The 11,040-nt window shown below is 60.7% G+C and overlaps 1 protein-coding gene across 2 annotated transcripts; it reads right to left on the bottom strand.

Annotated features, from left to right (window-relative positions):
• Positions 1-635: 635 nt before the first annotated feature.
• Positions 636-8,716, bottom strand: ANO7 (anoctamin 7). 2 transcript variants are annotated; one of them, XM_075760629.1, is made up of 22 exons: positions 8,584-8,716; positions 8,435-8,501; positions 7,794-7,951; positions 7,423-7,530; positions 6,967-7,103; positions 6,785-6,842; positions 6,115-6,484; positions 5,650-5,740; positions 5,367-5,463; positions 4,933-5,076; positions 4,708-4,845; positions 4,325-4,423; positions 4,131-4,233; positions 3,745-3,856; positions 3,279-3,333; positions 3,043-3,140; positions 2,735-2,886; positions 2,281-2,486; positions 1,731-1,873; positions 1,183-1,273; positions 960-1,079; positions 636-816 (listed from the first exon to the last, which is right to left on the bottom strand). In XM_075760629.1, the coding sequence occupies exons 1-22, from the start codon at positions 8,689-8,691 to the stop codon at positions 721-723; spliced, it is 2,751 nt and encodes a 916-aa protein (XP_075616744.1). In that variant the 5' UTR covers positions 8,692-8,716; the 3' UTR covers positions 636-720. The 2 variants fall into 2 exon arrangements, 1 of the variants encoding a protein (XP_075616744.1); XR_012836688.1 differs by lacking the exon at positions 1,731-1,873 and having other exon boundaries at positions 649-816.
• Positions 8,717-11,040: the final 2,324 nt, after the last annotated feature.

Raw genomic sequence — 11,040 nt, 5'->3', positions numbered from 1 at the left:
CACTGACCTGCTCCCACCCAGGGAAGTGGTGCCAGGGACACTGCCACGGTCCCTCTTGCTCACGTCCTCCAGAACCAGAGCCTCTGTCTGCCTCCTCCGGCTGGCCCCGCTGCACAGCACCCACCGGCTGGGGCCGAGCTGCTGCTCTCCAACAGCTTGGCTCAGGGGTGCGGTGTCGGGGTGACAGCATGCCCCTCAGGTTCCCCAGGTGTTTCCACGGCTCTCACATGTGTCTCCCCACAGCAGCTCAGCCGTTCCCACTGTACCTGCTGGCACCGCTGGTGCAAGCAGGAGCAAACCCTCCCACCGGGGTCGCATCCAGCACAGGTGGAGGCCGAAGCAGGAGCCAGTGCAGGAGGCCGTAGCCCACCTTTGCCACCGCTGAGCGGCAAGCGGAGCTGCAGTCGCAGCGACCAGTGGTGCAGTTGCTGTGGGCAGGCACTCCCCTGTGCCAGCTGAGCACAGCCCAGGGACGCGGCGTGGCCAGCCTCCTTTAATTGGCTCCGGCCAGGTTGTTTACGCAGCGGTGGAGTTACCTGGTGGTACTGCCAATGAGCTCCGACAAACTCCCGGAGCCAGCTGTGTCCCTCCCTGCCTTTAGCAATAGCTGTCCCCAAGTACCCGTGTCCCCTGCCTCCCTGCGGCTCCAGCCTGGCCCAAGGAGGAGCCGGTCGGCAGCGCTTCAGTCCCAGCACCCAGCCGTGGGGCACGCTGCGGCGCTCAGCTGCTGGAGAACTGCTCAGTTTCCCAGTCCCTGCCTGCGGCTGGATCTGTGATGCTGGCCTTGCTTCTTGTCTCCCGTCTCTCGAAAAGGACCTGAACCACAGAGCAAAGGAAATGGTGTTTGCGGTAGCAGGAGGTGCCACAATGCCTTACAGGGGTGTTGTCTTGCTTGCCTGTGCCTCTGTGCAAAAAAAAGAAAAAAAAGAAGAGGAGGCAGAGGAGCTGCCGCAGCCCACCTTGTTCTCAGCCAGGGCCTCCTTGGCCAGGTACCGTTCACGCTTCACCTTGACCTCCACAGACTCAGGAATGTCGGGTACCAGCCACGCGATCACACGGCCGATAAAGAAAACCACGTGCTGGAAGTGAACGGGGACACGCAGGTTGGCCGAGGTGGCAGGTCCTCACCCCGCGCCCCGGCACTGTGCCCGGGGCCACCCTGCAGGGCTCGGCAGCTGGTACCTCGAACGCGATGATGAAGCTCAAGCGTATGGCCAGCAGCTGCCAGTAAGTCAAGGTCAAGTTGCCGTCCCGGTCCCGAAACGCTCTGTATCTGTGGGAGCAAAGGGCGGGTGTCACTGTTGCACGAGGCTGCGGGAGCTCAGATCATGGCTCCCAGCACGTGAGAGCGCAGCAAAACCAGCCCTTGGCCAGCCTCAGCCGGACCTGGGTGGCTGCAGGTAGCCCGGCCCCGGGGGACTTACTTTCTGCTTTGCAAAAGTGCCTCCCTCCATGACTGGGGAGCTTCTGCTGCAGCCCCGGGTCAGGTCGGGCGAGCAAACACCCCCACACACACCCCCACCCCCCCCATTACCCCCCCCCATGGGCACCTTTGGCACATGCTCAGTCCTGGGATGGGCGAGGGGCCCAAAAGTGGGTGGCCAACGTGGACCTGGCTAAAGGCCGCTGCACTAAACAAAAATGTTTGCTGTGGTGGCAGCAGAGAAAAGCAAATCGAAGCCTGAGCAAACAAGCAGAGGAGCCCGATGAGGGGTGGGGGGGGCTCCCACCTGCACGTGATGTTGCTCTGCAGGACAAAGTCCCACGGTGCGTACGCCAAGGTGAAGTTCACGTAGCCGCGCAGGCTGCTGTCGTGGACATACTCGTAGTACGTACGGGGCAGGAAATCGGAGGTGAAGGCGATGAGGAAGGCCTGGGAGCAGGGAGATGTGCTGCAGCAGGTCCTGCAGCCGGGGGACACCCCAGCCCCACCGGCAGGACCTCCTCCGTGCCCTGTGTTCCTGAGGAGGCTTTCCGCCTCACCGTGCCCTCAGCCTGACAAACCAGACATGAGTACCACTTGGTCTTAGCAGCTTCCTGCTCATGGCACTGTGTCCTCCTCTCACCCCTCTGTTAAACCCAAGCAGGGCCGCACGCCTGGAGGGTGATGGCTTCCCACCGCCCATGGCCGGACCCACCCCAGGCACTGCAGCTCCCCTGTCACTCAGCGTCCTGCTGCAGCCAAACAAGGTTTTTTTGGTTTGGTTTTTTTTTTTTTTTCCTCCAATTCTCCTATTCTGCTTGCAGCCCCCTCCCCACCCGCCTGCCTGCCCGGCGTACGTTGCTGATGACGGCCAGGTGAGTGATGGCCTTCAGGATGGAGAACCAGATGCCGATGCCCTGCGCCCGCTCGGCCACGGGCCGCCGGTAGTCACAGATGAACTTGTGGGCATCCAGGCGGATCTCCACCCAGTTGTTGAGCAGAGCAAAGAGGGGCGCCAGGGGACAGGCCGCCACAAAGATGGTGATGAAGCCAAACTGCAGAACTGGGCGGAAGAGGAGGAGGCGCAGGAAAGGACAGGCTGAGAGACGGCAGTGACAGCTGCGGCGTCTCCCGGCCCTGTCCCGTGGGGAGCGGGGCAGCCCTTCTCCTTCCAGCACCCGTGGACTGCTTGGGGCAAAAGCTCCCGCAGCTGGTCCCTTCCTCTGGGGACCTCCTGCAGCTCCTGTCTCTCCCCACCAGTTTTCTCTCTCCCAGCACTTCAGCCCTCCTCACCCTGAGGCCGGTCCCTACCCATCTCCAGGTACTCGTCAAACAGCCCCTCGAACACCAGCAGCTGGTGGTCCATCACCCAGGGTGCCTGCTCCACCGGGACTGACGTCCCCTCCTCATCCTCCTTCTTGGTGGAGAAAAGCTTGTGCTTGTGCCACCAGCACTTCAGCTTCCTGGGGAGACCAGAGGGGCCATGTCCCCCACTGCAGCCAGCCGGCACTCCTCAACGTCCCCTCGGCTGAGCCCCACAGCGCACCTATGCCCCAGAGCCCCCGTGCTGTGCGGGCTGGGGGGTGTGCAATGGCCCCGGCGAGCCAAGGTGTACTCACGGGATGGCCACCTCCTGCACGTTGTTGATGATCTGCTTCCCCACCATGATGACCAGCAGCTCCTGCGCCAGCTCGATGAAGCACCCACCTGGGCTGCACTGAGAGGAGGAGGCCCTCAGCTTGCCGGGTCTGGCACATGGGGATCAGAGGACCCCAAGCACAGAAACGCATCCCCGCAGTGTGCGCTGGCCCCAGCTGGGGTAGCAGGCACGGCACCTCTCCCGCCTGGCACTCACCTCCTCGTTGCGGACCCCCAGAAAGCTCAGGTAGTTCCCGGGATAGCCAACAAACCTGCGGGAGCCACAGCAGAGCCGTGAGTGGGGATCTCAGGCGCTGAGCCCAGGGATGTGTCCAGAGCGGCCCTGGGGAAGGAAGGGCTCTTTCTGGGTCACCCAGAGCTCTCTTCTCTTCTCCCTCACCAAGGGGGACAAAAGGGCTGGTGGTGGGGGCCTCTGATGGAGAGGGTCCCCCAGTCCTGGACTGGGACCAGCTGCACCAGTTAGCTCACAGCAGGATGGCACTGCCCTCACCCCCAGATGCCCTGTGAGGGCTCCCGCTCTCTGGTGGGACATGTCCCCCCCACCACAGTGCTCCTTGCCCATGACGGCAGCAGCACTCCCCTGTCCTTCAGCCCTGCAAAGCCCAGAGACCCCAGGGGCTGCAGGAGATGGGGAAGACCTCTGCTTTCCCCAAAGGCCTTACTTGCCCTTGAAGAAGGCGATGTAAATGGGAGAGGAGTAGAAGGTGACAAACTGGAAGATGAACACTTTGAAGGTGAAGGCGTCCTCATACTTGGTCTGGGTGCGGTGCATCTCTGCCAGGGGGAAGCACGGGGACGTGACCCTACACCACTCCAGGATGCTCTTCCACATCATTGCAGAAGTCACCCCACATCGCTCGACTCTCACCAGCCCCCTGCAGCCGGGGGTCCCCAAACCTGCTGTGGTACCCATGAAGGTACCTGCCACTCATCCAGAGCCTGGAGACACCCATCTACCGCATCCCAGCAGCAAGCTTGTTGGGTGTGGTGCTCTGCCCTTACTGACTGCTCCTGCACCGCCCAGTTTGCAGGACCCTCGTCAGCTTACCCCACTTGGTGAGGAAATGAGCCAGGGAAGTATAGATCTTGGAGAGGATGAGGATAATGATGAGGTTCACCACTGAGCCAGTGATGCTGGCAATGCGGGATGCCTACAGGGAGAAGGAACACACAGAACATGGAGGGTGGCAAGCAAGCCCAGCAAGCGAAGCAGGTCCAGGAGTGGCTCTGGCCACCTCTTACCGAAGCCACAAACCAGAAGTACCCTGAGCTGGAGAGGAGGATGGCAACCACGGCCCGGTAGAGGATAACGGAGACCACAAACATCACCACCATGGCAATCTGCAAACACGGCACATGGGGTATGAGCAGCTTGTGTTGGGAAGGAAAACTCCACCGTTAGCCCAGGACGCTACAAGTCCCAGGGGAGGTCCAGGGTGGACAGCTGGGTCTGGGCACAGCGGGGGGCAGGCTGAGCTGGTAGAGAGCCACAGGTTCCACCACGGACCAGCGACACTTGTGTTCATCCCCAGCTTAACCCATGCTCTTACCCCAGACATCATTGCACCATGTCCCTCTGTCCTGGGGCAGCTGGGCAGACACTGCTCCAGGCCCCACAATCTTACCATCATTATAATGATCATCGAACCAGCCAAAATCCGGTGGAGGCGGCTGCTCTTGGGGAAATATGGCTCCTCCGCACCCGTTACAGGATTTATTATCGTCATGGGAGCCATGGCCGTGAACTGGGGCCGTGGCCTCTCCTGGGAAAGAAGGGGAAAGGCATCAGGGATGCCTGGTGTCTTTGGTCCATGCAGTTTTGGGAGGCGCTGCAGAGGGCAAGACCCCACCTCAATGTCCTCGAACTCAAAGCAGTCCCAGTGGTGAGCCAGGGATGCATTGGTTCGCTTCCAGAACTCCAGGAACAGCACTGCCCACAGGGACATGAAGATGCTGAAGAAGATGGTCCCACCATGGTCAAAGAGCCGTCCTGCCTGTGGGCAGAGCAGGACTGAGGGACAGGCAGGAGACCAGGCAGGGCGGCGGGGCTGCCACGGCATGGCTGCTGTGGCCAGTGCCAGGTCCTTGCTGTCCCCGAGCTGTGGGGCAGGCGGGGAAGGAAGGTGGAAGGGGCAGCCTGGGAGCCTGGGAGGGTGGGGGGAAGATGGGTGGGAGAGGAAGCACCGGGGCACCAGGGCCAAGGGGGAGGCGGACGGGGATGACACTGGCTAACGTTGGGATGGAGCTCTCCACCCTGGCCTTGAGCTGCCCTCCAGGACCTCACCATGAATGTTCTGCACATTTTGGAGAGCTGCCAGTAGGGACAGGTCTTGCAGAGGGGACACATCCAGTACTGCTCTTCGCTTGCGCAGATCTCCTGCCTGCGGGCAAGGAAGGAGCAGCCAGCGGCCTGCTGGGGCTCGGCCTTTCCCACCGCTCCCCACTGCTCTGTTCACCGGCAGTTTTGCAGCAAGTGCTGCAGCCAAGATGTGGCAGCCAGCCAGCGCCAGCACGTCGGGGTGCAGGCACCCCCCCCGCCCCCCACCCCCGGAGGTTGGGGCACTTACGAAGGTACATCACTGAACATCAGGAAAATGCCTGCAACGAACACCACCGTCCCCACCACTGCAGCAGGCAAGAGCCACCCTGTGTAGAAACCTGGAGACAGCGGGGATGGGGAGCATGAGTCCTGTGGGGCCTCTGCCACGACCACCGAGCCAAGAGCCGCTGAGGACCACACCTGCCCAAACCCAGCATAGCGCCTGCCTAAAACCACCCAGGGTTCGGAGGACCTGAGCATGGGCTGCAAAGTACCCGTCAGGCTCTAGCCAATCCTTCTGGGACACGTGGGGTACAGCTTGCGGTGCCACCCATCACCGCCCTTGAAATGGCGAGCATCCCGCGGCAGAGGTGCACCCCGGGGGCGGCTGGGAGCTGCCGCCCACTGCCAGCACCCCTTACCCCAAGCCATGGGGCTGAGGAAGCCGGTCCCTGGGCGGGCCGAGGGCTGCTCTGGAGCAGGCAGGACTCACCCAGCCAGGCGAAATAGAAAGCAACCTTCTCCCCAAAGTACGTGCGGACGTGATCCAGCGGCTGGTACTTGCTCCACTTGCTCCAGCTGGCCCAGTACCGAAAGAGGACTTGGCGCTGGCTGAGGCCACCGGCAGCCAGCTCCTCCGGCCGGGGTTTGTAGGGACCCTGTGGGGAGAGGCAGGGGGTGGGCCTGCAGAGGCTGGCTGGGCGTGCGGGGCTGGCAGCGGGGTGGTCCCTGGGGGGACAGTGGGGTCTTGCCTCGTGCAGCGGGAAGGCGGCAGTGAAGACGTTCTCGCTCAGCAGACGGTCCACCCCCACCTCCCGCTCCCTGGAGTGGCCGTACTGTGTCGTGGCGAGGATCTCATAGACCTGCCAGGGAAACACCAGGAGAGGTGAGGGGGACACAGCTGTCCCCCACAATGGGGAGAGGGATCCCCGGCCAGCTACCAGCTCCAAGCCTGATTCCCAGCTCCAAGCCTGAACAGCAGGAGGAAGGTTTCCACCCAAGCTTCTTCATCCCCTCTGGAGTTATTTGCACACAACAACCCAGTCTGGGACCTCTGAGGCCATGACAACACATGACAGCACACTCGCTCACGGTACTTCTCTCCCAGACCCCCACAGCCTGCCCAGGACTGGGGAAGAGGCCGTGGTGGCCCCGGTGCTCACAATTTGGTGCCGCTGGGTGGTGGAGAAGAAGGTGTCCTGCTCGTTGCTCCCCAGGAACCTGGAAGGGTGTGGAGGAGCAGCTCAGCAGAGCCTGGTGCTCGGCAGGGGGGTGCGACACTCCCTGCCCGCAGTGCCACCAGCTGGGGACCACCTCCCGACACGGACCCTCCCAGGGTACTCACCAGCACAGCTTGTTGGCCTTGAAGGGGCAGGTGTAGTAGTCCAGTGGCAGGTTGGGAACCTCCTGGGCCATCAGGTTGGGGATGCCGAGCCACCACAGCACGCTGGCCGACCAGTTGGAGGTCTGTCTGGGCAGTGCCTGCGTGGGCAGCAGAAACGCCTCAGGAGGAGGGAGCGGGAGCAAGTGCCTGGGCTGTGCCCAACACGGGAGCCTGCTCTTTGAGAGCCAGGGAAACAGGGGATGGGGTGCTGGAGGAGTTCGGAAGGGGAATGAGGTGGCATCCCATAACTGTGTGTGGGACAAGACCAGTGACTGGGAACTGCTGAGTCCACTGGAAATCAAGGAGGCTGCAAACCTCATCAGAGACCCACAGCAAGCAGCTGCCCAGCCTGTCACACAGAGTGGGGTCCCCGGGAGTGCTGGGAGCACTGTCCCCTGTCCCTGGAGAGCCCCTCACCTGTAGCGGCACATGGAGCTGGAGCTCCTCGGCATAGTAGCATTGCACACTCCAGGGCACGCTCAGCAGCAGGTAATGCACCATCTTCTTCTCCACACGGGTCATATGCTGTTGGGAGAAGGGGGCCCCAGCAGAGATGAGGCTGCTGGCACCAGTACAGGTCCCTGCAGAGGCACCGGGCTGACTCTGCACTGGTGTGGATCAGCCCTGACCCAGTGGAGAAGAGCACAAGCACGTCCCACCCCACGCTCTAGCTCAGCTGCCTGCAAGCCTGGGGCCCCCTCCCATGTGAGGGCCCCCACAGTGTGGCATCCCTCCTCCCAATTCACAGAGCAAGGTTGTGGGGGGGTTAGAAATTTGAGGTCAGGTACCTTTTCCATGTGGATCCCAGCAGCATGAAGCTTGTCCAGAAACTTCTTCCGCCAGGTCCTGTGGGTGGTGGCAGATCTCTCCTGCAAGCCCCCGTTCTCATGGCTGTCCTGCTGCCCGCTCAGCTCCCTGGGGATGGTTTCCCACACCAGGACAAAGTCTGTGGCAAGGAACAGGAGCTTGTGCCCACCCCATGGCCAGGAAGGACAGCAGGTCCCAGAGCCGTCCCGGTCCCACGTGTCCCTCTCCTGCAGGACTCAGTGCTCTCGTGGGGCTGGGCATTGTCTTGTAAAACAAGGAGTCAAGGGGAGGACACGCTTGGTCTGGAAGGGGCTGCCAGCCACCTCGCCTGAGTGTTTCTAGCGCGGGAGGCAGGAAGCCAGGAGCCCCCGTTAGCGTGGGTTGAGTACTGCAGCCATCTTGCAGAAGGGAAAGGCTCAAGCACCGGAGCGGTGTGGTGCCTGCCAGGGTTTGCAGGAGGCTCTACAGACGAGTTGTGGTCAGCAGGACCTGCTGCCGCCAGCTCCAGCTGTGGAACAGGGGGCTTTCCCCATCCTCCGCAACACAGCAGGCCCCAGCCAGCCCCATCCTTCTCGCCAAGATGGAAAGGAACCGACCCCAAAGACCAGCCTTTCTCCCTCACCTATCCTCGTACAGCCGTCGCTGAAGACATTAGCTGCACTCTTCTGGCCCAAGGCTGCATCGCTGGGCTGGAAGTAAAGCACGTGGGGCGATGTGAACAGTGATTCCCCAGGCAGCTCCATCGCTGGGGGACAGACTGCAGCCACCCACCTGGGGCATGGCAATGGACTCCTCACTCAGGCTGCCGTAGCGAGCGCCTCTGTTGTCCTGACTGACCAGGCTGCAGCGGGGATCATCCATGGTCCTCCTCTGCTGCATGGCAAACCTTCATGCCCCTTCCTCCTGGTGCCGAGAAGCAGAGCCAGGCAGTTGGCGCCTGCCCACAGCCCCACCACCCATCCCGAAGCCCTGGTGCTGGCAACGTGGCCTCACTCTCTTCTCTGCTGGCCCCTCAGCTCCTGCCCACGTATGGTGAGACCTGGGACTCTGCTCTGCCTACCGTCAGGAATGCTTCCAGGTGCACAACAAGCAGACCACGAGTGGTCAGCAGGCTTGTGCAGTGTCCTCCCTTCATGCCACCACCCAGACCCCCTCCAAGTGCCCTTCTCCTCCACCACCTTGGCCAAAGACATGGTGGGGAACAACCTCCCTTGCATTTTTTATCAATGGTCAACTGTGTCACTGTAGGGAAGGACTTTCCACCACCCTCCCTGTGGGGAGACCCAGCTTGAAGGCACCACCAGCACGCATGATCCAGTGGTGGAGAAGCCAGGGGCCCCCTCTCCAGTCTAGTCCATGCCCAAGCACCCCACATCCATAGGACATGGAAAACAGAGCTCGCCCAGCTCTCAATTTTGTAACTGGAAACGCCTCAAGAAGCCGAGGTAGGAGTCGGGAACCTCACACAATGGCTGACACTGGCTCAGACACACAGGCGTTGAATAACAAGTCAGAAAGATGCCTTCTGCAGAGGCGGGTGGGCCAGGAGGGCATCACAGCAGCATGAACAGCAGTCAGGCAGGGAGGACATTGCATATGCAATGAAAGGAAAAAGTTGTTCTCCTCCAGTGCATCCTTCACCTAAAAAAGGAGTCCAGGAACCTCTGCATGTCTTTCAGTAACATATTTTGTTATAGTAAAGACTGTCACTGATCAGGGGCAAAAGCTGCTGCTTCACGTTTGTCCTCCTCGAGTCAGATGTTTGCGCTTTAGCTGACTTGGTGGTGGCACTCCAAGGATGCCGGACAAAAGCCACCAGCAGCACTGCCAACAGCGAAGTACTTTTACACTTCAGCCAGGGAAACCAGCTCCGTCAGTAACGGGGCGGGGTAGATGAATTCCCATTTCTCCAAATCTTTGTGGCGGCTGGCCTGGCTCATTACCACCGTCACACAACATGCCCACAGCCACGGCCTTTTACACTGTGGCTCTGAGTTTGTTGCTAAACAGCAAGAAAATGGAGTTGGCCTTTCTAATGATGTCAGGTTGCTCTTCAGAAACAATATGGGTCTTTGTCGTTACTTTCAAGACAGGTGGTGTAGAAGAGGAAACACCAGACAACCTCAGTTTCTCAAATCGCCACGTGCCCCTGGCCAAAAGCAAGGTGGGCAAAGCACCGCTTCGCAGACCCATTCACTCTGCACCAGCAGAGCTCTTCTGATACAAGAGGTCTGCTAACTTCACCTAAAAGTGTTAGAAACCCATTCCTCAAAGCAAGGAAGTCATAAGAACAGGTTGGGCTTCTTGCTCCTGCAGTAAGGATTGGTTAGTGTGGAGATAAAACGTGCTCAGACCGTGAAGAGAGGTAAAGATGCCATGAAGAACCCGAGCTTCTGAGTGTTGCACCACCCAAAATGTCCCCAGATGGGCTCCTCAAAAAGGCCAGGTCCCTCCTGGGAAGGTGGCCCTGCAACCACGCTGTGACAACCGCACGAGGCAACCGGCAAGAGGCCGACATGACAAGATGAAGATGCACCTAGGCTCGCAGCGAATGTGAAGTTAGACATGCCGGGAGGATGTGCTGGAGGCCTGGAAAACCAGGAACGTGCTCGGGAATTGGAGCAGAGCCCTGCTGAGCTGGGCAGAGGCGCAGGTGCCAACCTCCCCCCCAATTCCCTTCCAGCATCTCAGCCCCTCCTGGGCACCTTCAGCCAACCCTGTCTAAACTTGCACCCCTTGGGCCAAATTCTAGCATCATTTACACCCTTTGCAACTCCCACCAAGTCAAGGGGGTTGTCAGCCAGCACCGAATTTCGCTTGGTTTAGGTCCTGTGACCTTTCAAAGTCCCGATCAGACTGGCTGGGAGGGCTGGGGTGATGCGTGCCAAGCACAGAACCTCCCTAAGGAAACACATCCGTGTCCTGAAAAGCTCTGGGCTGATCTACCCCCTAAAAAGCCTCTGTCACACCCAGAAGTCCTTTTGATATCTGGAGCACGTGGGCACGCACGTCTGCTGACTCAGGATGTAGCCCTCCAGAGCCTGGCAGCTCCAGAGCCCCTTCAGGCGCAGCATCTGGTTATCGCTCCCAGCCGACAGCGATAAGAACTTCAGTCAATCCCCACGGCAGCCCAACAGGCACCTCCAAGCCCCGCTTCGGAGCTGAGGAGGGGGACCGTGGCGGGGAAACAGCGGCAAGGCCAGGCACCAACCAGGAAGGTGGATGAAG

This window comes from Balearica regulorum, chromosome 9 (genome assembly GCF_011004875.1).
Source record: "Balearica regulorum gibbericeps isolate bBalReg1 chromosome 9, bBalReg1.pri, whole genome shotgun sequence".
Lineage (NCBI taxonomy): Eukaryota > Metazoa > Chordata > Aves > Gruiformes > Gruidae > Balearica > Balearica regulorum.
Note: the sequence above shows the minus strand (reverse complement) of the source record. Positions and strands in the feature narration are given on the sequence as shown.